The 27,090-nt window shown below is 45.2% G+C and overlaps 1 protein-coding gene across 14 annotated transcripts in view; it reads right to left on the bottom strand.

Moving 5' to 3' along the window:
- Positions 1–27,090, bottom strand: part of myocd (myocardin) — a 92,469-nt gene that overhangs the window by 10,494 nt on the left and 54,885 nt on the right. For 6 of the 14 annotated variants that reach the window (XM_076298192.1, XM_076298196.1, XM_076298199.1 and 3 more), the window contains 4 exons: positions 7,936–8,001; positions 3,923–3,978; positions 3,405–3,480; positions 2,729–2,902 (listed from right to left, as the gene is read on the bottom strand). The exons of 1 other annotated variant lie outside the window; for it this stretch is intronic. In XM_076298192.1, coding sequence (XP_076154307.1) covers positions 2,729–2,902; positions 3,405–3,480; positions 3,923–3,978; positions 7,936–8,001 — 372 coding nt within the window. Of the gene's footprint in view, positions 1–2,728; positions 2,903–3,404; positions 3,481–3,922; positions 3,979–7,935; positions 8,002–14,039; positions 14,602–27,090 lie in introns of those variants that run through there. 7 more of the 14 variants (XM_076298195.1, XM_076298198.1, XM_076298200.1 and 4 more) reach the window with 7 other exon arrangements.

Genomic DNA, 27,090 nt, shown 5'->3' with positions numbered 1-27,090 from the left:
AAAAGATAGTGGCCGGTCTGTGAGAGGAGAGTACCACACACAGTCAGATAAGTGGAGTACACAAGAAACCGGGAGGAGGGGAGGAGAGGGGTAAAGAAAAAAGGAGAGGAAGAAGACAGGAAGAGAGGCAGATAAAGAGACGACAAAATGAATTGAATGAATGATGAAAAAGAGAAGGCAAGAGACATCTAAAGAGAGGATTCATCATTTTCATGTGCACATATAGAAAACGGGAGCAAAAAATGCTGGCTTGCTTTAAACGTTTCTGCGTGTGTTTGTTTGACGTTTAACACAATGGCTTAGTCCTGGCCATTGTTGCAGACTGCCATTCTTTTGTCACTTGCCACCTAGTCAAACGACTGGCCTGAAGGTGCCAGGATGTAGTTGGGAAAGACTGAGAAGACCACTTCACTTTTGGAGGGACTCAAGATAACAACTGCAGTGACGGGTATCCTCTATCAGCAGCAGAGGTCAGCTCAGGGGTTACTACAGGGATACTTAACGTGTGTGTGTGTGTGTGTGTGTGTGTGTGTGTGTGTGTGTGTGTGTGCGTGTAAGCTCTTTGAGAGATATACTGTGTGTGTTTGTGAATGAATTTGTGTAAAGTGTGTACTGTGTTTGTGTGTCTGTGGTTTTCTCTGGTTGTGTGTGCACATGCTTGAGTGTATCCAAGACTGTCTGTGTGCTTGTCTGTGTATTTTGTGGGGGAAGGGGGAGGGGTAGTGGCTGAGCGAGTCTCATTTAGTATCTCAACATGTGACTTGCCAGAAAGCACAGACCCTGGTTTCAATCACGCCCCGCCACACTCCTCTATCGTGCTCTTGGTCACGAGCCGAGAGCTGGGCGGCTTGTCGCTGGACGTTGGGGCAGAATGACCCCTGGTGTTATTTCCTCCACCTGTTGATGTTGGCCCCCGCTCACCCACCATAACAAGACCCTGGGGGACACCTGACTGCAGACTATCTACTAATTTTGTCATCTGAGGTCACCGCAAACAGGCCAACAGCCTGATCACAGATTACTTGCCTCTCTCAGATAGTCTATCTGCACAAACGCAAGACAGAAAAAAACACACACACACACACACAAAAAAAAGATTAGCATGGGGAGTTCTGCAATACATCCGACTAACTAGAGGGACCTCATTTTTAAACAGACCTGAAGCTCAGTTTCCTTGTTGCTCTCTGCTCTAGTGCAATCTCACTTTTTTTTTAAAACAGGTCACTGTAGCAAGAGTTCTGTAAGCCATCTCTGTACCCGAAACCACAGGGCTCTCGGTAAAACACACTGTGGTCTCGCAGACGTACAAACAAAAGGACTCCGGGGCATCCGCAAAGCTTTAGGGGTCCCAAGGCCTGGTGGACGACAGACAGCTGGGGAACAGCCATGTCTTGTCAGACACCTTTGTAGGTGGTTCGCTGGAGCCATATAAATCACGTGTAGTCAAAACAGAGTCGGAGGGGCTGGAGGAGCAGGAGGAGTGGGGGGGTGAGGGGGTTGGGGGGGCAAAACAGGGGGAGCCCACGTTCATTTGATCTCGGAGAAAGAGGGTGGATCTAAATACAGCTGCTGTTTGTCTCAATAAAACACGCTCCTCTTTGTAGGGGGATAATGTAAACTAACAAGACGCCCAACCTTGCGGCAGTTGGCTTATGCAATCCCGTTTGCCCGGCGACTGTGGGAGGATGGAGCCCTCGACTCGACTGTTTGCTTTTGAGTATGGACGACAAAACAAAACAAAAAAAAGTGACCCATCAACATCAGGAGGAACTCTTAATGCAACAATGATGCTGGGATGGGACGTGCAGCATCGTAAACATTTTGCAACCTCACGTTGGTAAAGGGAAGGCAAACAGCCCTGTAAATCAAATGTTGTTTGTTAGGAAGGGGGTGAAGGAGAGAAAGGCCTGGAAAAAGCTGGGAGGGAGGGATACTCAGGAATTTTTCCCAAACATTTCCGGAATAGTTGCGCGTTACACCGAGTGATGCGTCAGACGGAGATGATGAAAACGTCAAAGAACCTTGACATGCAGACATGCGTTGTTATTGTTGGTCGCTGGAAGCAATGGCCATCACGTCAAGACTGTTTATTTAAATCAGAGCACAACCAAACTTGATGGTGGGATTTATGCTTTGACAAATACTTCTTACATTCAACATTAAAATGTGTGGTAGTATCAAGGTCAGCCTGGTCATATACCAGTAAGTTCTGAGGTCATGCTGTGAGGCATCCAGATTTTGTTACGTACAAATCTTAAAACCCCTTTGTGAAGTCATTAAGAAAACAACAGCACAATGCTAGTCTTAGATTTCCAAATATACTGTATGCCACAGCACGGCAGTTCTCATTTCGGTTTGATTAATAGCAAACAAACAGTAAAAAGCTGATTTGTTCCAAAAATCTTGTTGTTTTAGAGGGATTTAGATTGGCCATTGTTAAGCTGAGAAGTGATGAAGTATGACACAGCACTTCTACCAAATTGTTGTTCTACTTTTGCGTCCCTACTTTTGAGTTAAATACTAGGACTGTGGTCAAAGTCTGCCTGGATTGATATTTTAAGATGTTTAGGGGGATGTAGATGGACCGTTTAGTAGGGATGAGTGTACAATGAAGAGAAGGGGCAGCATTGTACACTCAAAGACGTGTTTTAGTCACAGTTCTAGTCACAAGGTATTTCTCACGCAGTTGAAAAACATTCCACCTCTTCTCATTTTCCCCCACTGATACCTCTCATGGCTGCTTCTTTAACGGTTGAGTCGGCAGGAATGATATTCTTTTCGACCAGCTCCAGGGGACCCGGGCGGAGAGCAATTTTCTCATTAAGGTCGTCAGCGAGCCGGGCTCGTTTTAGTTTTGTCGGAGTTTCACGGTGCGTGGCCGGGCCCTCGCTGGCTGCCGAATCTGTGCGGTAAACAAAACAAATTGTGAGATCTATTAATCCCCCCACCACTTTCATTCTGCGCAGGCCACATACATGATGCAGACACACAGGGCAAGCGCAAGTGATCGGTCGGTAGAGTAAACAGTTATTGAGCGTGCGTCCAAGTTGAGGCGCGCCTAGAGCAATCAGTCAACGGCGATCAAGCGCACTCGGCTCACGGCAGTGGTAAACACACATGCAGTGTGTCTGCGTATGTGTGTCTACGTCTATTTGTGTGCGTGTTTGTGTGTGCGCCTGTGTGTATGAGAGCGCGTCAGCCAAGAGCCATGCAGTTTGTTTGCGTTCAGCAAACATGTTTTTGTAAATCTCCACAGCAGTCGTTGAGATCATGTCTTTTGCATTTCGAAAACATGGGGATAGGCTTTGAGTTTATTTGCATGCACATGTCATGATGCAAGCTTGTCTGGGTTTAGTTGCTGTTTGAAGTTATTGTTATTGAGAAAGCTCAACTACAGCTCTTACCTGGTAATATACGCATCTTGACCAAGTCTGATTTCTCTGGTCTATTTCTGATTTTATGTTTTAAGTAATCCCCAGTCTGTAAAATATTGACATTACCAATTACTCAAAGTAATGTGTTGCTTTAATGTAATTTCACTGAACATGGGTAGAACACATGCAAGTTCCATGAGACCACAAATTCAATTTAACTTTTCAATTTCAGTATTTATACTACTGAGTCAAAGGGGTTAAGTTGTTTAAAGCTTTCTTTATTAAGATTGTGTGTTTTATCTTTAAGTGTTTTTCTTATCAACCTTCTGCTAACAGAACAAAAAGATTTCAGTATTTAGGTAGATCTGTGGATTCAACCAAGTCTTCAAATGTCTAAACAGCATGACAAGGGGACAACATTTAAGAACATAGTTCTTTCTAGACTAGATCTCCTGCAGTGCTTTTAAAAGTGAATCATTTTTGTTTGTTCCGGAGGTTTGTGCTGCTGTCGATGAATTAATATTGACAGTGTGGCATCTGCTGCTGACCTTGGAGCGCTCAAGACTTTTCCTCTGTTCATGGAATGCAGCTGGGCTCTTCAAGGCTGGAAAAATAAATGAAAGCGAGCTAAATAAATGTGATACACGCATAACGGGGGAGGCCGCTTGCGCACACTTTGTCAATAAATCCTACATAAATAATCTCTGGCAGTACCTGTGCTGGCTCGCCATCTCAGTTTCACTGCCTCACACTGATTGCCCCTTGCTGGATAGTGGGCTTGATTGAATTGCAGGCTTGATTGCAATACGGTGGAAGTTGCGGCGAGAAGAGCTTATTTGGTCAGCTTCTTTTTTCCCCCCCATCGTTTTTTTTTTCTTTCTTTTTTTTTGTTACGTCTACTAGGCTTTCATCAAAGTTTGGATATGAATCACAGCAACATTGGAGACCAATATGTCCCAGACTTTCCAGGTATGTTTCAAAATAATGCCCCTCATCATCATAGTATATTATGTTGTTTGTGTAATTTATTCAACATTCAAATGCATTCTCTTTCATGTGTTCACTATGGACTAAAGTGGTTGGCTCCAATTGCGATTTCGAAAACATAATCAACACGCACATCTGCACACAAGGACAAGACTAGCACTTCTGGACACCCTCCCATCCATCCCGTCCCTCTGGGACGATTTCACTCCTAAGTAGACGCAATGGTGGGTTTCACTGACGGCTAGTTCCCCACAGCACCCCCTTTCCTCCTTCCCCATCAGTAATTAGTATCCCTGCCCTCAGATATGGCAGAGCCGCTGCTGATAAGGTGCTTCCTAATCACTACAAATGGGCCTCTGTTGGCCCTGCGACCTGCCAACTGGAGTGTCTGAACAGCAGTGATTAGATGGAGCCCCTCTACGCGGGCCCTTCCACGTTAACGACCTCTGACCCCTACCGCTCAGACTGAACAGACAGGGCTGCTTGTCACAGGTTTAAAAGATCATCTGGTTGGGGTACACGGTACACTGTACACACAACACACACACACACACACACACACACACACACACACAGTGTCGACAGGTTAACATTCTTGGGGGGGCACAAAGGAGAAAAGCTATTGGCAGGTGTGATTGTCATGCTATAGGTTGTGTATGCCAACAGGATACCAGGCTAGGGCTGCTACCACTCAGCTCCACCTGTTAAAGGGATATCAGTGTGTCCATGTAGTATGTGTTCCCATAGCTGTGACATTTTTCAGCTCTAACCTATGAGTTTCACTTAGGATCACAGTTGAATCTATGGTGTGTATGTCTGTGTGTATGTGTATATGTGTGTATATATTTGTACACAATCCACCTTTGGTATTTGGATGACCACATACTACATTAAATGTCAACACATCCAATGCATAGTGATGCTAGAGAACTATAAGCACCTGGAATACTTGCTAGGATAGACACACACAAAAGGCAGACACAGAGACACAGACAGACATGCACGCACACACACACACACATACAGACACACACACACACACACACACACACACACACACACACACACACGCACAGACACAGGCACACGCACACGCACACACACACACACACACACACACACACACACACACACACACACACACACACACACACACACACACACACACACACACACACACACACACACACAGACAGCCAGGCATTTGTCGGCTGGCTCCTCCCAGGCCACACGCCAACCAGCCCTGAGAGGCCTGACTTCTGCTTTCAAGAGCCTAATAAACACCAGATGTTCCTGAAGAAATGTATACACAGAGCATACACACACACCCTGTCCAGCCTGCTGCCTTTCAACACACACACAGACACGCACACACACACACTCACACACACACACATTAATCTTAAAAAGAGGGATTTAGTTGTAACTTGTAGAAAGAATAAGGGCGGAATAGCGGGAAAAGTCTCTTGAAGGTTTCCAAACAATACTGTGGAGTGATATTTTGCTGGCTACGATGAGATCGCCAGAGGCAACACAAAAACACTGCAGGTCAAAACCATCTACACAGAATATTCTGGAAAGATCAACTCCTTAAACAGAAGCTTAGGACGTATGGCTTGCGAAGGGAGTCACCAAATAGACCAAATAGTCTTACATCACTGGAAGTGGACATTTTAATACTCCTACAAATTACGGAATGCCGCTGCATAAAATTCAGCCTAATCCATTAATGTACTAGAAACTCAAGACAGAAAAAAATAAACACTTAATGGATTGCTCTTATTTAAACCAATTGAAATCTTTTTTTTTTCTTTTGCAAAATCCTTTCAAAAGGTCCACAGACCAATTAGGTTTGAAGCTTTTTTTCCCTCCTCCCTCTTTAGCTTTTATCTCTGGCAGACTCCGAGAAATTGATAGGACTAGGCCGGCCTCTGGATTCCTTTCCCGCACACACTTACCACCGGTTATCTTAATGCTTATGGCTTTCTGCAAAAGGCCCAAACTGTGCCAGAGACACTATTCAACAGCCCCCTTTTAAAAATACTCCAATCCAATGTGTAATGATACAGACGATGTCTGTAGCTTATAGAAAAGATATGACTACACTTGGACGGTTGGGATGGGATATTTCCATGCAGGACTGAAAATATGCAGAATGTATTTATACTCTAAAGGCTCAGGCTACATTTTTTTAATCAAAAGCAAAATACATTCAGTCTCCTACTTCATACATTATAGTGTTATGTTGTAAAGGTAAGTAATAAGTAAACAGTCATAACATGTAGTCATAACATGCAGTAAACAGTTAAAACATGCGGGGTATTCCCCATTAGCCCGCATCTGTAATTACTAACTGCTACAAATAAGACACTATGATCTATCATAGCACATGTTGTATCTATCTATATATATACACATATGTAATCACAACATCAATCCCATCACCGTACTATCACCGGGACGCCCTCAGGCATTTAAACAAGGCCACTGAGCTATGTGTTTTCCACCGGTACGGACAGCAGTCCGCCACCTAAGCAGGTGTTGCTTGTGTAAATTCAGTGCGGCCGCGGAGGCGTCCCTGGAGCCAGATAGGAGAGGGACGGAGCTGTGGAGAGGCTCTCCAGGGGCGAGAGCATTCCAGCGAGGTCAGACTGTTCGTGAGCGCGCACGCTCGCACGCGCGTGCGGGCGGCCTAGTTCTCGTTCTCGTTCACGGGCCACAGAGCCAACAGGCTACCTTCAGTTTGTGGTTGGGGTGTGTGTGTGTGTGTGTGTGTGTGTGTGTGTGTGTGTGTGTGTGTGTGTGTGTGTGGTGGGGGGGCGGTGCTGGTTTAAAGCACTGTCACATAGATCAACTTTCACAAGGTGTCAGGGGCCGCTCGGGTTTCGCTGCTTTATCGTGAGGTAAGTGCGTGGGGCACTTTGCCAGGCCCATGCCACGCACGGCAGCCGGGGGGGCGGGGGTCGGGTTACAGACGAGCATGCACCCTAACAGACACGCTCTCACATACACACACACACACACACACACACAAACACACACACACACACACGACCACACGCATGCTCACATACAATACTCCCGTCTGCACACACGCACACAATACAGACTCTCTCACACACATCTGCACACACATACACTCAGTCACCTTCTTGCAAATACACACACACACAGACACACACACACACACACACGCGCACACACACAGAAAGTCACACAGAGCAGATAAACATGCACAGGATAGTAGTTTACATAGACTCTCACACAGACGCACACATGCATACCACACTAACTCTCTCTCCCCCCTGCCTTACTCTCTCCCTCGCTCTCTCCATTCCTTCCTCTCTAGCTCTTTACACATGGAGGGCCAGGATGACGCATGCCATGGTGCTCACTTGTCACCCTGAAGATGGACTATGACTTCACAGAGCACCAGGAGGGAAAGAAGGAGACGGGTTGGGGAGGGTACGGGACGAAGGATGGGGTGGAAGGGAGAGACACAGTGGGGTGGGGTGGGTCAGGGGACCTGGGGAGGGAACTGGGGAGGGGGGGGTCGGAGAAATGTGCTACTCACGAGGCATGATGCCCTGGTCTGCCAGCTGTTCCCGGGTCCTCCTCTGCTGGAGCCTCAACTGCAAGACTGTGGGGTGTGGAAGGACAAGATGGAGGGAGGAAGAGAAAAGAGAGAAAGAAAGAGGAGGAGGATGGGAACAGAGAGAGATAGAGATAGAGAGACAGAGAGAGAGACAGAGACAGACTGAGTCACTGACTCACTTCAAAAGAATGATGTGCAGTCCCTCTCCTGGTACGATGGGGCTGCTGGTGGAATCCTTGGCCACTGATGGGCAGTAGCTAACCACAACAGATACCCACGGAGAATGTTCACTCTGTTAGTGTGTGTGTGTGTTTTTTTTTTGGGGGGGGGGAGTGGGGAGGGGGTAGGGTGAGTTTTGAGCTGTCCCACATGCGGAGATCAGAGAGGGATGGGAGATGAGAAAGGGGGCCCTTGGGACCAGTCTGGGACACTTGTGGCGACGCAGATGAGCGACTCACCCGAGAAAACAGTCAACATAAGACGAAGGGAGAAAGTGTGTGTGTGTGTGTGTGTGTGAGAGAGAGAGAGGGAATCAAACCAGAAAAGAACTGAAAGCCACACAAATATGTTTTAAAACAGGATGCTGGAGTATGTTAAACACAGCTTCTGGCTTTTAAACAAATCACACTCCAGTGTGTGGTCCCAGTGGGCGTGGCAGATCAGAAATGCTAAACCATGGGCGGTTAGTCACCCCAAAAGTGATTTTTTGAGATTTGTGTTCAAGTATGTTCTCTCTCTCTCTCTCTCTCTCTCTCTCTCTCTCTCTCTCTCTCTCTCTCTCTCTCTCTCTCTCTCTCTCTCTCTCTCTCTCTCTCTCTCTCTCTCTCTCTCTCTCTCTCTCTCTCTCTCTCTCTCTCTCTCTCTCTCTCTCTCTCTCTCTCTCTCTCTCTCTCTCTCTCTCTCTCTCTCTCTCTCTCTCTCTCTCTCTCTCTCTCTCTCTCTGTCTGTTCGTCTCTCTCTTGCTCCCTTTCCCTCTCCCTCTCCCTCTCCATCATGAACAACCTTGAAGTCGTCGAGGAAGTAAATGCATCTTTAACTCATTGAATGCCAAGCTGTTTTCAGAAGCTTTGTCCTAGAGTGCCAGCAATCTAGACCAATGTTGATGATTTTTGTACAGCCACAGCATATTCTGTGTTATAGCTATGAACACATACAATGGCTCGTTTAAAAGGTGAGACTTTAAGCTCTCAGTGGGTGCAAACCGTGTATTTCTACACGCCTCTGTTCCTGAGAAATCCCAAGCTAAACAGTGGCTAGTTTTCATCAAAATCGCTGTTTTTTTCTAGAAATGGAGATATAACGTCTTTCATGAAATATGAAGTGTTGCCTGTTACTTACTTGTGTAAACTTTCTGGGAAGTGATCAGCGAGACCTGGCGAGACTGCCACCTAGTGATAGACCCACGAAAATGACCTGGTTTTGACCTGACGTGGATGCGTCACTGATTCGACCCAAAGCGGCAAACGAGTTATTATAAAATGTCCAGATAAAATGTCCAGATTGTGCGTTTTCATGAGTTTTCGATCGTCATATATTTCATTTCCATTCATCACAGAGTTCCCAAAATCACATATAAGGTGTGTTAGAGTGTCTAGTTTCGTAATTTAAAAAAAAAGCTAAAAACTTAATATTACGTTTTTGGCACTCAACGCATGGGAAGGAAAAACGTAATATTACGTTTTTGGCACTCAATGAGTTAATAGACAATCGTTCATGCTTTTTTTTTATGCTCTCATCTAATCATGTGTAACTCCAATTCTCTAAGCCCCCTTAATCGAGCTGATTTGCCAGGCCCATTTCCAAAACATGGATAAAACCTAGTCCAAGACTAAAAGCTTCAATTTTAAAAGCATCGAAGGACTAGATTGGCCCATTGTGACAAAAATACGGAACGGTTTTCTGTCACTCAGTTGTCCCTGCAGGCAGACATCCTATTTGGAGCGCTCAGAGAAGACCAAAGAAATTCCTCATATCGCCCTACCTGGAAGCAAAGGCCAACTCGCAACATCTGCTTCTCTTTACATTACAAACACACACGCAAACACCACCATCACACACACAAATGCGCGCGCGCACACACACACACGCACACACACACACACACACACACACACACACAAACACACACACACAACAGATGCATGAAGCCCATTATTTACAGACCTTAGTCCTGGCTCTACTGGACACTTGACAGTCATATTGTATACGAGTGGATTGATTCACCTCGGAAATCGTTCCAAGGCCACATTCTGTTAGTTCACCTGCTTCATTCCAGGCCAGAGAAAGACTATCTGCCATTGATGAATACCAGACTGACTGTGACTGCCACTCTTCCTGGGACTGTATGGGTGGGTAAAGGCTGGGGGTAGTAAAACACAGTCAACCCTCTTCGAGTGCAGTGCATGTCTACAAGTGGTGGTGGTGATGGTGTTGTTGCAGAGGTAGAAGTGTGTGTGTGTGTGTGTCTGCGTGTGTGTGTGTGTGTGTGCGGGTGGGTGTGTTAGTGTGGGATGGGGGGGTTGGGAGTGATAGGGAGCGCCAAATCCCATCACCCATGATTGCTCTCAATAAGACTGATCACAGCTTTTAAAGACACGCTGGATCGCGTATCACTGACGGCAATGGGAACCAGATGGGCTGCGTTAATGGCTTAAAAATAGCCCTGGCCAGTTGTCTGCGGGGCATATACCTGCACAAACAGCATACTTCTTACACCAGGCTAAAGTGATTGAAGGCAATTATGTTAGACTGTCCAAATATTATTATTGCTTCCCCCCCTTTCTCCTGGGCAGATACCATGGAAGTCTATCATACAGCTTTCGCGTTATGACCTCACTAATGAAATATATAAACAAGCATACTAGTCCAGCAGAAACACATACACACACACACACACACACACACACACACACACAGAAAAGACACACACACAACTCACATAAACACTCAAAATTACATGCACAACACACACAAACAAATACACAAATACACACTCTCTCTCTCACACTCACACACACACACACACCTCACGACTCACATACACACTCAAAAATACATGCACAACATACAAAAAAAAAACACATTACCTCACACATACAATGCACATACACATTTACAGACAGAAACCTGAATAATTCAGTTCATCTGAATGCAGAACAGATGCAACCTGAGTGCTGCAACTGACAATACAACAAAAGGCTTCATGCCAGTGGCATCAGAGGAATGTTTCCATCCTTCCATCAGATCACAGGGGTGGTGGGCAATTTGCATCAGTTGTTGCCTCGACTTAAGTGGCCTGGATGACTCACTGCGGCCATAAGCTAAGTTCATGACACTGGCAACTGCCTTGTGGCAGCCGTTGCCCAGCTGTTGCCATGGGAGCAGGAGACTTGCGCCGCAACCCGCAAATGTGCACCGAAAGGCAGCGCGTTGGCAGCGCATTTTTGCTGGGTCAAGGTCGGCCAACTATTTTTTAATGGCAGCGATGGTTTGTGGTGAAGATCTAGATGAGAAGACCATGTTGCTCTCATGTTGAGGTTGCCAGTCTTTGGAAAGGAGGATTATGCACTAGGAAGGGACGGGTTGCCAGTTTGGGTGGAAGCAGAGGGCAGATCCACTGCAGAACAAACCTGGGTACCCCCCCCCCCCCACCCCCACCCCCGATGAGGACATACCCGTCAGAGTTATTTCTCCATGTGTTCTGTCCGCACGTATTACTTCACACAAGCATACACTAATAAACTGTTGTAACAAATGCATGCCACTCACATTCACACACACACACACACACACACACACACACACACACACAAATTGGGTTCTGATTCCTGGTAATTCACCACGCCCTTGATGATCCTTGGAGGCTGCCGACATGTTTACGATTGAGGCCGAGAGCTGATTTATCATCCGCGCTCGCACACCCAGTGCCACCTGGCTCAGCACGATCATCACCGGATGACAGCACACTGATATACTCTATCTCAGGGAGGACGATCATCTCTCAACAGCCATCTACAGTTACAAGTATGCGTTTAAATGCAATACTCACGCTGTAGCAGCTTACTGTTACGCTGTCCAAGATAAGACTCGAATCATGGATAATTTGTGTAACAGAGCTTTTTGATTAAGGTGTGAGTGGGTGCCTACAAATATCTCTTATAAGTGATGAATGAAGCAGGGAAGTAATGTGGTTGACCGGTTTCAGCCAGCCTAACGGACATTACAGATAACTGGTCAGAGTGGGTATGAATACCTAAACGCTGAGCATTTTTTAACCAGCTCAATTACTTCTGGGGGGAAATCACACTGATGTTTAGCTGAAGTAGAAGAGCATTACGTAATCTCAATGCACACCCTACATGACTGGAAAGGGGATAGGTCTAGCCCCTGCCTGCCCCCCCCCCCCCCCACCCCCCTCTGACACACACACAAACACAACAACACCACACAACATAACATATACACAACACATGCACAACTCGCGTACACACACACACACACACACACACACACACACACACACACACACACACACACACACACGTCCAGCTGAGATTCAAGAGTGGGAACAAGAATGGGATTCGTCCACAGGGACCCAAGGCAGGCACAGATCCCTATCGGTCTCCGGCTCTGGCTTTCAGCCTCCCCCTCCTTCTCCCCCTTAACTACCAGCCTTCCAGCAACAGCAGCAGCAGCGGCGGCGGCGGCGGCGGCAGCGCGGGTGTCGGTGGCGTCGGCGGCCCAGGGCCCCCTCTCGGCCCCGACCGGCGGGCGGATGGCCGGACAGACGGGTAAACAGCCTCACATCTGAGGAACATTAGCGCGCTAATGCGCCGCACTCAAAACAAACGGCCTTTTAAATGCTCCCCCCCCCCCTTCTCTCTGAGTCGTTTTTCTCTCTCTCTCTCATCGTGCCGCCTCTCACACGTGAGGCTTTAAATTTTCGCTTCTTTAGAGCTGAATAGGTCACCAACCCCCTCCCCATCCTTCCACCAATCTGCCCACTGCCCCCCCCCCCCCCCCCGACCCCCGACCCCCAGCCCCCAAAATTGCACTAAACAAGACGAAGGAAATTATCAATTTTGTCAACGGTTCCTGGTGGGAAACTGCTAAGCTGAAAGATCACAGCGGCCTGTAAATCAATGCTTCAACACGGGCAACCCTGGATTTTAATCATTTCGACTGCCCTCTGGGCTCTCTGTAATAAGACCCATAAACTTTCCCAGCCACTGTCGCCCAATCACAACAGGCACTCTTGCCGGAGATACTAAAACATGCCAATATTTCCTTTATGAAGTGCATGCAGCGTTTGTCTCACTGACCCTTTTTATCAGAGAGGTGGCAGCATTGTACATCAGTTCCATAACGTTTCTTCACATAAACAGTATGTGTGGCAGCATGAGAATGAACATAAACACCATTCTCTGTGCATGTGAATGGCAGAGGCGGTGGAGGGCGGGCAGTGAAAGCGACAGAGGCAGTTGAAGTCAGGGGGAGAGAGTGTAGTCGATGAGAGTTGAGGAAGAGGGCAGACATAAAGAAATCAAACCCTGAAGCTCTAGCTTCTTGTTGTGTGTGTGAGTGAGAGAGAGAGAGAGAGAGAGAGAGAGAGAGAGAGAGAGAGACGGAGTGGAGGGGATTTAACTCCACTCTGCACACCGTTTGGAAACACAGGTGAGGTCACCAGTGGGTCGCTCCACATCACAACCAGCTGATAATCTTCTGACCTCGAGGAATAAAGTCCCGCAAGCTAAAAATACTCAACCATAATCCCTGATGAGAAGGAGTGCACAGATATGCCTCTTATCTCTCTGAGTCATGCATGCTTCGCTGTGATTTAGTGTGATGTGAAAACTCCAGAATGTGTTCTTAACGACGAAACCGAAACAACCCTCAATCCACTATCGCCATGATAAAGCACACAGCGAGGCTAACAGGTACAGCAAAAGCTTTCCGTCACATTGTAATAAAAGTGCAATGACTTCTGTTGTTTTGCGTCATCGCTGCACATGCATGACAGCATGCATTTCATGTTTTTTAACAGAGGATTGGGACAAAGGAGATAGAACACAAGAGACACTTACCTGATCTAAATTTGCTGCGAATCAGTATGGAGTGCTCAGAGCCCAAAAGTGTCATAATGCTTGGCATAAAAGTTCCAGTGTTGAGAGGGTTTGTTTACATAAAAAAGAGAAAAAAAGACCGTCGCCGAAAGAGAGACAGTTGTTTACTTCAAAGCGGTGACCTCTGGGAGTATGACTGCATCATTAGACGTCTAAGAGTGGGCATGAGGGAGGAGTACAAAAAAAAAAAGTCAAGAAAACAAGAACGAAAATAAAAACCAAAAAGTTGTTTTTCCTCGCTCGCGTGTTCATTTAGAGGCTTCACTCATCTTGAGTTCACACACACACATACTGTCTCTCTCACACACACACACACACACACACACAAAATCTACTCTAACAAACCAGACAAGCTCAGAGAGACAGGTAGCCTGTATTGCTTTGCCCGGCAGACGTTGGTCCCGTGTAGCGGAGCACTGACCCTTCTCTCCATGCGGGAGAAAATGATATGGCTCGGACGTGGGGAGGGTCTAAAAACCAGAGGGGGCTCGGCCAGTGCCTCCTCCTCCTGATCTGAGTGAGTCAACCAGCAGCAGCACCAGAGGGCTCTCCCCCCTGCCGAATGCCTGCCCCATGACATACACTCATGCACTGCATGTATACACACACACACACACACAAATACACACACCTCTTTCACTGCATGCAAGAGACATGTAAGCACACTTTCTTTCACACGCACTTTCTTTCACACATACACACACACATACTTAAACATATAAATACACATGCAAGCACACATCAAACATGCATATATAAATAGTTGACTAATGCACACAAACAGTCCCAGTCCCACACACACACACACACACACCACACACAGACTCAGAGTCACACAAAAACATCCATTATAGTCACACCCATTAAACTCTCACTCCTGGAGACACACATATACACACACACATCTGTACACACACAATCAAACAGTGAGACATTCACCACACACGTTGACACACTCTCTCCCTCTCTCTCTCTCTCTCTCACACACACACACACACATAATACTCTCTCTACTGGTCTAGGACCAGAGTGCATACACAGAGAATGAGAAATCAGACCTTCAGTTTCCACAAGCTAAACGGGAACCATAAAAAAAAAAAGCCTAGACATTTCACATTATACACAAATCATCACATGGTTAAAAAGCCCTTGCGCCTCCATTCTCTCAGCTGTGCCAGCATTTTCCTTTTACATTTCCTTTCATCCAACATTACATGACGGTGACTTTTTTTTCCGTGCCGTCGACCAGTGGGTGAATGAGACAGCAGCTTCTTGTGTGGTGCGGTTTGATTTTTGTCAGTCACTGGCGTTATCTTATCTGAAGCACAGCATCCTGCAGGCAGAGCACAGGCAGCCCTCTTCCTCCAGCTCCCACCAGCCTCAGCCCCAGACGTTTGTTAGGGTTTGGACTCAGACTCTCTCTCTCTCCCTCCCTCTCTCCCTCTCTCTCTCTCTTATTCTCCCTCACTTGGTTTGTGTGCATGTCTGCGAGCTCAAGGAGACAATGTTACATCCTCGATGGCGACTGTTTCTGAAATCCTCAAAACTGTTTACGCTTTCTAATCTCCGGCGTGTACAACGCCCTCGTATCGTTGGTTAAAGGTCTTTGTCTTTTTGGCTGTTTGCTAGAGCCCACATCTAGAGGGAGGACTTGCGCAATTAGCAAAAAACTAGACACATTATGGCTAATTTGGTCACTGATTAAAACTGATTCAGATATCAATCTTGCACAGAATCCTTAGTATTTTCATCTCCACAATGCACTTTGTTTGTGCAAAGTTCTCAGTTTAGAGTTAGGAGGATACTAATGGGATATCACTGAGTATACTAATTAATGGGTAATATATGATACCGCAAAGCGCAAACCACTGTGGGGCCACAGACATGGCACATTTTTTTCTGCTAATAGTGTTCATTTTCATTTAAAGGGCTGGCTCAAACTGTGCCTGTTTCTCCGAATCCGAACCACACCCCCTGCCCAGTTGAAAAGTCTAACAGCTACAGCTGGGAATGCAGCCATTGCAGTGTCTCATCTGTCTGGGGGCTACTGTCCCCTCCTGTGTCTCTGTCCCTGGGTCCACAGACCTGACCGGCCTCACACATTCAGCCTTTAAGAACTCCCTTAGACATGAAGGCGACAAAGGGGCCACATTTTTTTTCTAACTCGCTAATGGCTTATGGGCCAATGTTTCAGCCCAAGCTCTCCCATTAAGACTCCTCGGTGGAGCCCATTTGTAGAGCATAGCTGCGATCAAATATTTACGTGAGAACATCTTGAGTTGCAAAGTGGGGCGCTTTCTCGCACTCGGACTCTCCCGTCTCTGGCAGCACGTCTGAGGCTGCACCCCCCCCCCCCCTCCCCCCTCCCCCCTCCGCTCCACTTTCCCCTTGACTGCAGCTTGGATGGCTTAATTAACAGGTGAAAGTGCTTAGGGGCTGGAGGAATAAGGGTGCTGTGGGCTGATGGCTGGGGATGAGGCGTTGGGGGCAAGGGGTTGCGAAGCTCGCTGTAGCACATCCTGACAGCGAACACGGAGCATCTTTGTGGAATTCCAGCGAGGGTCACCGAGTCCCGTCTTAATCTCCCCCCTTTAATTGGGCCGTGTGTCAACAGCCGTGAAATGTTACATCTGAGCAAGCTTGATGAATCATCCCCACTAACCCAAAACCATGACCAACCCCCCCCCCCAAAAAAAAAACCCTGGCACCCCAACATACACACACACACACAAACGCACACGCAATTACGAATCATACTCTTTACATATATGATGCATGTCTATACTGTATGCAATAGCCAGTGAGCAACGGGCACTTTTAAACATATGCTGGGTTTAACAGCGTAGCATAGGGGGACGTGACATTTCAGTGTAGATTCCAAATGTGTTACAGGGAAATAACGACCATGTTTAATATGATTTGTCTTTGGTGCCGGTTCACTTCACGAATGTTATGATTGGGTCATTTCAGCTGTGGAGTCAAGTATTTTTTTTACAGGGAACATAGCCATTTTTCATGCTTTTCCCCCCTTGAGGATAACTTGTGCCATCATCATAACAACATCTACTCTAAACATGCTATTTGTCTTTTGTGTAACTTAATATGTGGATTAGGACATTAAGATGATGTTCAGCAAGTTAAAGCCAGACTAATGTCATAAAAAAGGCTAACATCTCTGAAGATATGTTTACTTTCATAGGGAATAGAGCTTCAAAAATGAGCATAAAAAATATATTCATTCTTGAGTTTCAGCCTGTGTGTAATGTTGAGAGAAACAAAATATAATTTTCACAATTTTTTATCTAAACATATTTAAACATGCCCTTAAATATCATATCTTAGTCAGCAAGGGAAACTGAAAAGAAAACTCAGACCTTTTGCTCAAAACTTTCAGCAGATAAAACTACCAGACACACACTACAAGCTGAAGCTACAAGACAGTCGACTTCCTTTTAATCTCAGATGTCTGCAGATTTAAAACGTCTAGCATTTTCCAGGTTTGCATGTCTTCCATCACTCATGTGTTACCCAGCTGACCCTCTAGCTCCCCTTGGTCATCTGTTTCAAGCTGACAGTCCTCTGGTATACACAGAGCACCCGGTACACTGGTTCACATACAGTACAAGAGAGCTGTTGCCAAACTGATAATCGTAAAATTGTCAGGACAGACTCTGTGCATGTACAGAGTGGTGTTTCATTGCTGGGATCATCATGTGAGATGAATTGTGGGAAACTATTTATGGTTCTTTAGGGCACTATAGACTGTGCGTTTTCTAAGAAACTAAGTGGATGTAAAAATGAACCGATATCGTTATTCTAAGTCAAATAAGATGTATAAGATGGATCTATTGTTTGTCTGCCTGTGTGTTTTTGTGGGGTGATGATGAAAGATTGTCGTCAATCTTGGTCGCATCTCAGCCCCATCAGACAGTCACCAAATGCTGACAGTCTGAAGAGTAATGTGTGTGTGTGTGTGTGTGTGAGTGAGTGAGGGAGAGAGAGAGAGAGAAGGGCGAGATCTTAAGGTGAGAAAAGTTAAGACACAGAGAGAGAATGTACTGAATATTTTTTTCCTTTGTGTGTGTATGACTCCCTATACTAGAGTGTGTGGTGTGTGTGGTCCTATACTAGAGAGAGATTGTGTGGTTTCCTCTCTTTCTGTGTGTGTGTGTGTGTGTGTGTGTGTGTGTGTGTGTGTGTGTGTGTGTGTGTGTTTGTGTCCTTGGACTACAGAGAAATTGTGTAGAATCCTTTCTGTGTGTGTATCCTTGTAATTTAGAGAGCTTGTTTGGAGTCTTTTCTGTTTGTATTTCTGTACTAAAGAGAGATTGTGAGGAGTCTGTGCATATATATCTAGAAAGAAGAGGACAGGAAAAAGAGACACACAAGGAGAGAGTTCCAAAGAGTGTGTGCTATGTGTGTTTGCATGTGAATGTGTGTGTATATGAGCTTCAGATGAAAAGAGAGAGAGAAAGAGAGGGAAAGAGATAAAGACAGTGTTCTCTGTGTATGTGTGTGAACAAGTGTGTGTGTGTGTGTGTGTGTGTGTGTGTGTGTGTGTGTGTGTGTGTGTGTGTGTTTGTACATGCACAGGCTGAGGAGACAGGAGACTGCTGTGTGTGTGTGTGTGTGTGTGTGTGTGTGTGTGTGTGTGTGTGTGTGTGTGTGTGTGTGTGTGTGTGTTTGTACATGCACAGGCTGAGGAGACAGGAGACTGCTGTGTGTGTGTGTGTGTGTGTGTGTGTGTGTGTGTGTTTGTACATGCACAGGCTGAGGAGACAGGAGACTGCTGTGTGTGTGTGTGTGTGTGTGTGTGTGTGTGTGTGTGTGTGTGTGTGTGTTTGTACATACACAGGCTGAGGAGACAGGAGACTGCTGTGTGTGTGTGTGTGTGTGTGTGTGTGTGTGTGTGTGTGTGTGTGTACATGCACAGGCCGAGTAGACAGGAGACTGCTGTGTGTGTGTGCGTGCACAGGCCGAGGAGACAGAGCAGAAAGAGGGGGAGAGAGAAAAAGAAAGGGCCAGAGAGCACACGTGCGAGAGAGAGAGCAAGAGAGAGAGAGAGCAAGAAAGAGCAAGAGAGAGAGAGAGAGAGAGAGAGCGAATGGGCTGATAGGAGCGCTTGTGAGTGTTGAAGTGGCCCGAGGGCAGTCTCAGACACCGCCGTGCAGCCAGCAGCTGGCTTTTATCTGCCTGAAGCCCATTGGTCTCGGTTACAACCTCGCTTTAATTATCATCCCCTGCTTACTGTCGCGGCTGCGCCGAGCGCTCGACAGGGATGGCCGCCGTCACAGGTAAACATTCCCCAAGCGTGCACTTAAATCATTCATCAGCCTAAGAAAAGACACAAGACACAAGGGACTATTTTCTCCCCGACGAGATGTTTTTTTTTTTTTTTCCTCTGGCCAAAAGTTTAGGAACTTTGTATAAAGCAAAAGACACAGTTACTCAACTGTATGGTGTTGTTTGGCTTCCATTTCATAAAATTGCGATGAAGCATCATCGGTTACATAATTGTGAGGGAGACACGAAATTACAGTTCGGACTTAGCTTCGGACATTTCCCACCACACAATGTTTGTTGCTGTAAGCATGACTAAACGGAGATACGGCTGTATACAATTGCTCACTTTATCACAGCGTATCAACTGTTATTAGCTTTATTAGCTGTAATCACTTTCTCACGCAACCCTCCCTCCCCTCACCCACCCCTCTTTTCCTCTTTTGTGATGCATCTCTTTTTTGATTTGAGGAGGGTTGGGGGGTGGGGGTTCTGTGACTCAAATGTTGGAGCTTTCGGGGCCACAAGAGGAGCCGGGTTAAACTCATCCCCGCAACCCGCAAGGGGATTTAATTAAGAGGTGCTTCGGGAAAACCTAAAACCTCAAATCAAAAGTGACAGAGGCGGACCTCGGCCAAAGCCTCCCAAGTCTGCGGAGATGTGGGGAACATTTATTTTGGTGTGAAAGAGTGAGATTTCCTCCATGCTGGCAGCAGGCAATCGGCCTGGAATCCAAAACACAACAAGGGTTGTAATCGCTGAAGGTCTGCCTCCATATTGAATCCGGCTCGTGCTAAGCAAAACACGCGCTATTATTTTGTGTCTTTGTGGCTGTTTGGATTTCGGCAATTGACTTTGCCTCCACTTTGGTCTGCGAATGCTGGCACCTGGCCATTGAAGAGAAGAGGGGAAGTATGCATGAATGATTTTTTAGTGTGAAGTCAAGTGTAGGCCCTGAATTACTCCAGCTTAGTGTTAACTCCTGGTTATTAGTTGGAGTTATGGGAAGCTTTGTTTGGTATTCCAGAATCCTCTCCACACTTAAAATTTAATAACTCCTGGTTGTCTTTCTTTCACTAAATATCAGTCCATGACTAATAGTTTTGAGATAAAAGCAGTGGCATCAAGACCTGATATGAAATAACATTCAGAATACTTACTGACATGCGTGCTGTTATTTTCTTTACAACTGGACAAAGGGTAAATTCATGGGTGTCTCCCTGGTGAACTGATCTCTGTTTTCACAGAGAGATTAATGTGTGGAACAAAACATTGTTTGTGTCTGTTTTGATCAAATATCTCCAAACTACATGTAACACTTATCCATGTTTAGTCTAGGGACTACTGTATACGTTGAGAGATACGTTTGGAGTATCTCTCACTGTCATCTGGGTGCAGAGTGCACTGTCTGATGCACAAAGCCATCCTACAACTACTTGCAACAGGGACATTACGTTTTTTTAATTTTTTTTTTATGAGGCACAACATTTTTTTGAGTGCTGGAAATGTCACAGGTGACTTTGAGACTCTCGCCATGGCTAATCTTAGAAACTGGAAAGTGCTAAAAGGAAGACCGAGGACCCCAAAACATTTCTTGCATCCTCTTGCACACTGTTGCTATGGACAAACGGAAAACAAAATCACCATCACGATCCGCATCTGCGTCCCGCTCGTGATTGAACTAGTTATTACAGAGTGCAACGCTCCAGCTAACAGAGATACTTATAATGGATTCTCTATGCAACCATAGGAGTCCCTATGATAAACGCAGCCTTCCTAGCAGTTCCTGGCATGAGACAGACAGCTGTGTCAACCTGCAGTGGTGGCCCCCACTAACCTCCGACCTCCAGTGGTGGAGAGCAACCACAGTGCAAAGAGACATTTCCCCTTGACATCTCACTGGATTGTCCTACTGTTGAAACACTACGGCAAGACCTCCCGACTCTGCACATCCAATCGAAGGAAGGGGCGAGGGGTAGGGGTGGGTGAGTGCTTGGTTGGGGGTGAGGGGGTGGATCCCAAATAGTGCAAATATTTGGCTTTTCCGATTGACCCAAACACTTCCCAATGGCCCGGCTGAAACATGCTGTCACAAAGCACATTTTTTCCTCTCGGTGGAGAGAGACCCCCGGCTGTGTTTTTGTTGGTTTAGTCCGCTCCTCATCAGACCACACGTCATAAGGAACTTGACATTTGTGTGATAAGAGCCAGAATGGACCTATAGAGTTCCCCCACCCCGTGCCACCCCAACTCGCATTGCTATGGACGATTTCTAAAGGATGAAGTTCACCACCCGAGCATGAAGTTGTCTTCATAGAGCACTGGTGCATTCATCAAAAATAGCTAGACTATTTTGCCATTTTGTGCCAGTGACCCCCCCCCCCCCCACACACACACACACACACACACACACACACACACAAAGAATCCCATATGTTCACCGTACAGGCTGCGTTGAGTGGTCTGACTTATGCAACCTGTCAGTGAGAAATTAGATCGCATCGTCACACTGATCCGGTACATTGCATTTTTTGCTGTTTCGGCTTGAAGAGGTAATTCGCTCATAAAACCCATGCTTTCTTTTCAGGCTGAAAACCTGAACAAACAGTTCAGGACTGTGTTTTCATTTCAGGACCCATGAGAAATGTGCTCTGATAATAACCTCAAAAAAAAAAAAAAAAAAGGCTTGTGACCATGCTCCTTCACGAGACATGTAGTGTGTATATACACAAACGCTTTTTATAGACCCTTCTTATAATCACAGCTACATACTGATATGAAGCGAGAACTACAGATGGTATGGGGTATGGGGGGGGGGGGGGCAGTCATATGTACTGCAATGCAATGCAACATTAAGCAAATACATATTCTTCTCATTCCTTAACACAAACTCAACTGCAACTGCAATGCCACCCTCACTATACACACAAACTGAAAAAGGCTTCTACAAAATACCTTGTATTCAACCCTTAATAAATAATGTGAGTCACTGTGAAAGTCTAAGTCCTGACAGTATGGTAGAGCACAAAGCACTTGTAGAAGATATGCCGTGTGTGTTATCGCCTTTACCACATAATTAACACTGCTACAGATGCAGACTGGGCTATCACCTGCACCACAATCAAATGAGTTTGACACACACACACACACACACGCGCACACACACACGCACACGCACGCGCACGCGCACACACACACACACACACACGCACACGCACACGCACACGCACACGCACACACACACGCACACGCACACACACAGACACACACACACACACACACACGCACACACACACACACACACACATACACACACACACGCACACACACAGACGGATCGTCTTCTGCCAGAGGAGGTCAGACTACCTCTCCCTCATTCAGAGGCCTTAGAGAAGAGCCTGGCTGTTGGACAGCAGATCACGCTGACCCAAGGAATCACTTTCACTGCCGGCTTCCACAGGGGTGCCTGACCTTACGTCACCAGCCGCTTGTCTGCCCCCCCCCCCACCCGAGATAGATCGCCGCCAGCTGGTTTTGTGACCTCAACACCATCGCGAGGCCAGAAGGAACAGAGACCGAGTTTGTCACTGGCTGTCAGGCAGACATTCGTTTCTAGGTGTGAAGACAAACTTTGATGACTTAGGAGGGCAGCGAGGGAGGAAGCGTAAATGTTTTGAAAAGTGCTTAAAAATGTTTTTTTCTTTCTTCTGTTGTTTCCTTTCCATAAATGCTATCTAACAATTTGTGTTTATGGACAGATAACTAGTAGAATGACTAAGTTATTTAATAAGTAGAGTACATTTACTAGTGAATGTTTCTGCAGTAGCAACAAAAGTACTGTCAAAAACTATAGTTTAAAACGGTTTCCGTTGGTTCAGACACATAGCATCTGCCGCCACCTTAGCAGTAAGAGCAGATCATCTACACATCACTGTTATCAGTTAGTTGAGACAGGACAGGTCAATCCTGTTAGCTACTGGTGAAAACCTCATGAGTCAAACTACAGAGTAGACAAGGTTTTCTGACCCTCTACACTGTCGAAGCCATAGGCTAAACAAAATGAAACTACACTGGCTTGAATACACTTCCATACACAATATGGGAATAATGGAATACACTTTCCTGCTACCTACTTCATTAAATGAAATAACTCAACTCTTATTTATCTTTGAATTGAAATAAATGAGAAAGAACAACCAGTTAGAAAATAAAACATTTTAGTATTTAGAATGTAGACAAAACACTAATAGACCTTAGCACAGCACAGTCTACGCTGAGTGGGGATAGCTTGTGTGTGACCTGCCTCTCCCGTCAGGCCCATCACACTCTGTGGCGGTGCTTATCTCTGCCCTCCGTCTGACTGGGGAACATGTATTGCCTTCAGAGCTCTGCCTGGAATGTTCTGGAATGGGCCACTCTTGGCAACGAGCGACAATGAGGCAGGGAGAAAAAAAAAAGATTCTGTCCCTCTTTTCTTTATAGCCAGACGTTTGGGAGCTATGGGCAGGAACTCAAAGGCTCATATTAATTTGATTGACTTATTAAAGAAACTGAATAAAGAATTATACAATTTATCCAAATAAAGGGTTGAGGACTATCCTGCTCTTACCTCACCTTACACACTCTGTCCCTATTAAGATAGTAGGTTGTGGAAAAAAACAAATCTCTCAGGGCATTTGTTAAACCCTTGAGACATCTGATCTAACCCCAGATAGAACTGGTTTAACTGTAGATACAACAAAATAAGTTACAGGACATTTTTACTTGAATAAGGGATTCAAAGGAACTCATTCTCATTTGCTTCAAGCAAGAGAAACTCGCATGCTTTTCAGCAGGTGACTAGTACAAAGGGTGTAAGCCAAGATCTGAACAGCAGACTAATGTTAGGACTTCTAGAATGTTCCAGCATAACATTCTGACCTGTGATAAACACAGCTCGGCCTTTGATAAAATCACCAAAAATGTTGGCCCCTGTTAAATTTCAATATAAAAGTGGTATTACACTATTTGTACTTAGGCTGATTCCCATAGCTGCTGGTATGTCAGTGGAAACCTTTAAAAATACGACCCCATCTCTCATGTTTTCCTTGGCCTTTGGGATAGGTTGCTTTCAAAAGAAATTTAAGGCACAGTCTGATTGATTCCCTGCTTTACAGTTTAATGAATACCACATCTAGCTCGGAGGAGAAACTGTAACCTGCGACTCTTAATGACTGCCAATGGCATTTTGAAATGACAAGAGATATTACTAGCAAGGATTAGGGCACGTGGAATGACCAATCAGACTTTTTCCATGAAGCTGGTCATAAGGTTGGAAAAACAAACTGTTGTTACACCACATAGTGTAAGACAAATGTCACTACACAGTAGTGATGAGAAATAGAGTTGTATCCTGAAAAGGAATCAAATCCTATTATTTTGCATTTACTCTGGAAAAAAGTAAATAGCAAAATCTTGAGTCCAAAAACTGACTAATAACCTCTAGCTAAGATTTTGCTAGTGTAAACATACTCTTCCTGCTTGAGAAAAAAATTATATAACTGCCTGTGACAAGTTGACACATTTTTTTATCAACTGATCTAAGGGCACATCAATGGACATAAAGCAATATTAAAGACTTGTTACAGGGCAACATGCCATGATAATTTCTTTCCTGATCTGCCATATTTTTGTCATGCTGTCATATTAAAATGTGAAATATATGATAAAAGCTCTCATTTTTCCACTAGGACCATTTGATTGAGCCCCAGGTTTTCTTCATTAAGGGAATTCAGCACCGCTATACGCTGTAGACTGCAGACAGCCAATTCAGTCGGCATATTACAACAGAACAGAGCATTCAGTACTTTGACAAAAGTAACTTGCACAGACAACACCATAGGCCTTAACAGGAGAACACGATGAACATTACTTACATGTTTAGCATAGGTGTCATAACAAAACTGAAACTTGGTTTTATGGCTCAATTGAATAAACTGTTCAGGGCTGTCGCATGGTTACAATATGTAATTTCATTTAATAAATGACAGTATTAATGGATAACAAAAATAATATCTTTACATCTTTGTATATCATATTGTGGCATGGACCTATTGTTGGCAAAGTAAGACAAGTTCTGTGGAAGTACCATCATAGCAACAGTGCCAGGAAGCAGGCAACGGCAATGAAGCACACCAGTAACCTGAATGGAAAATGTCTCATTAGACCATGACTCATTGTGCCCACTGCCTTTAGTTGTGAGTATGACCCTCACAGATGACTATCTCAGAGCCACCACAGTCCCAGGATTTCTCTGGAGCATTAACATGTTTGTTAACAATACCTACTGCCTAAGGAATGTGTGTGTTTGTGTGTGTGTGTGTGTGTGTGTGTCTTTGTTTGTCTGTGTGTGTCTTTGTGTGGCTGTGTGGCCTGCTCAAGGGACACTATCAATCTCGGTAATCAAGGGTAGCATTGTCAGATGACAATATTATTTTTCTTCCTCCAAAATATTCTCCAGTATTTGTATAATACTGTCTACAGTTTTTAGGCTCGTTTTCCCAACTTCATAAATCTGTCCTTTCTTAACAATCCTCTGATCAATATTCCTGCCAGGCTGGAAGAAACAACTGTGTCTTTGTATCCAAGTAAAGGTAAACTGTTCTGTTTTGAATCACTTGCGGGAATGCAGTTCTCTACTCTCAGCTACTCAAGGCACTGATCTAAGGAAAATGACTACATGACTTTCTTAATGCAGTCACAACATATGTAACCATTAAATATGTGAACATACAAGCTTAAAACACATGTTCTTCTGCATTAGCTATTGTTGTGTATGATCCAGTGACTGATCCTCTATGGACCTCAACAGTTGCCAGAATTTAAAGCTCGAGTACATCTATATTGCCCTCCAGGAGAGCCCACCATCACATCAATGAAAACAAAGGTAAAATGTTAAGGCAATGTGAACAAAATGACATGACAACTGCATTTGTGTTCTTAATGATGTTACTTCCCATTCTACATATTGGTTGTTTCAACCTTTAGGTCTGTGGAATTCTACAAGCTCAAAACTGCCAGATTTAATTGAGTAACTTCAAACAACACAAGTGCCTGAAAAACAACAGGTTGGGCGATACTGTTTTGCAAATATCTGCTTTCTAGTCGAAAGGGAAATCGTAAACTGTATTATATTACACTTTTATTGAATAATAAAGGCCCTCATTGTTTTGAGACTTTTTGAGCTTGCGCCAATATAAATTATAATGGTTATAGACTCTGACTAGTTCCTATTTAAATGACGCTTCAGATGTTTATATTTGTGTTTGTGTGTGTATGTGTATGTGTATGTGTATGTGTGTGTGTGTGTGTGTGTGTGTTTGTATGTGTATGTATGTGTTTGTTAGTTCTTGTGTGTTAATTACATTAATGTTTTAATATGGGCGCATGGTGTACATTGTATATGTGTGTAGAGATGTAGATGTGCACAAAGGGATAGAGAATGTGTGTGTGTGTGTGTGTGTGTGAGTGAGAGAGAGAGAGAGAGAGAGAGAGAGAGAGAGAGAGAGAGAGAGAGAGAGAGAGAGAGAGAACTTCCCCGTCATGTTTACTGGACTGTCTGTCTGTTCTCAGGGCCTTCTCACCACCACTACCATGCCTTTAATCCGCCCCATGTGTTTCCCATTGAAATTACCATATGGCTCCCTCTCCCCACCCCCCACCCCACCCAGCCCTGATACATACCTTGCTTGCT

Source organism: Alosa pseudoharengus, unplaced genomic scaffold (genome assembly GCF_046254945.1).
Source record: "Alosa pseudoharengus isolate Yale_2024_CS ecotype anadromous, Long Island Sound unplaced genomic scaffold, YU_APseudo_1.1 YU_APseudo_1.1_scf_21, whole genome shotgun sequence".
NCBI classification, from domain to species: Eukaryota; Metazoa; Chordata; class Actinopteri; order Clupeiformes; family Clupeidae; genus Alosa; species Alosa pseudoharengus.
This window is presented reverse-complemented; position numbering and strand designations above follow the sequence as displayed.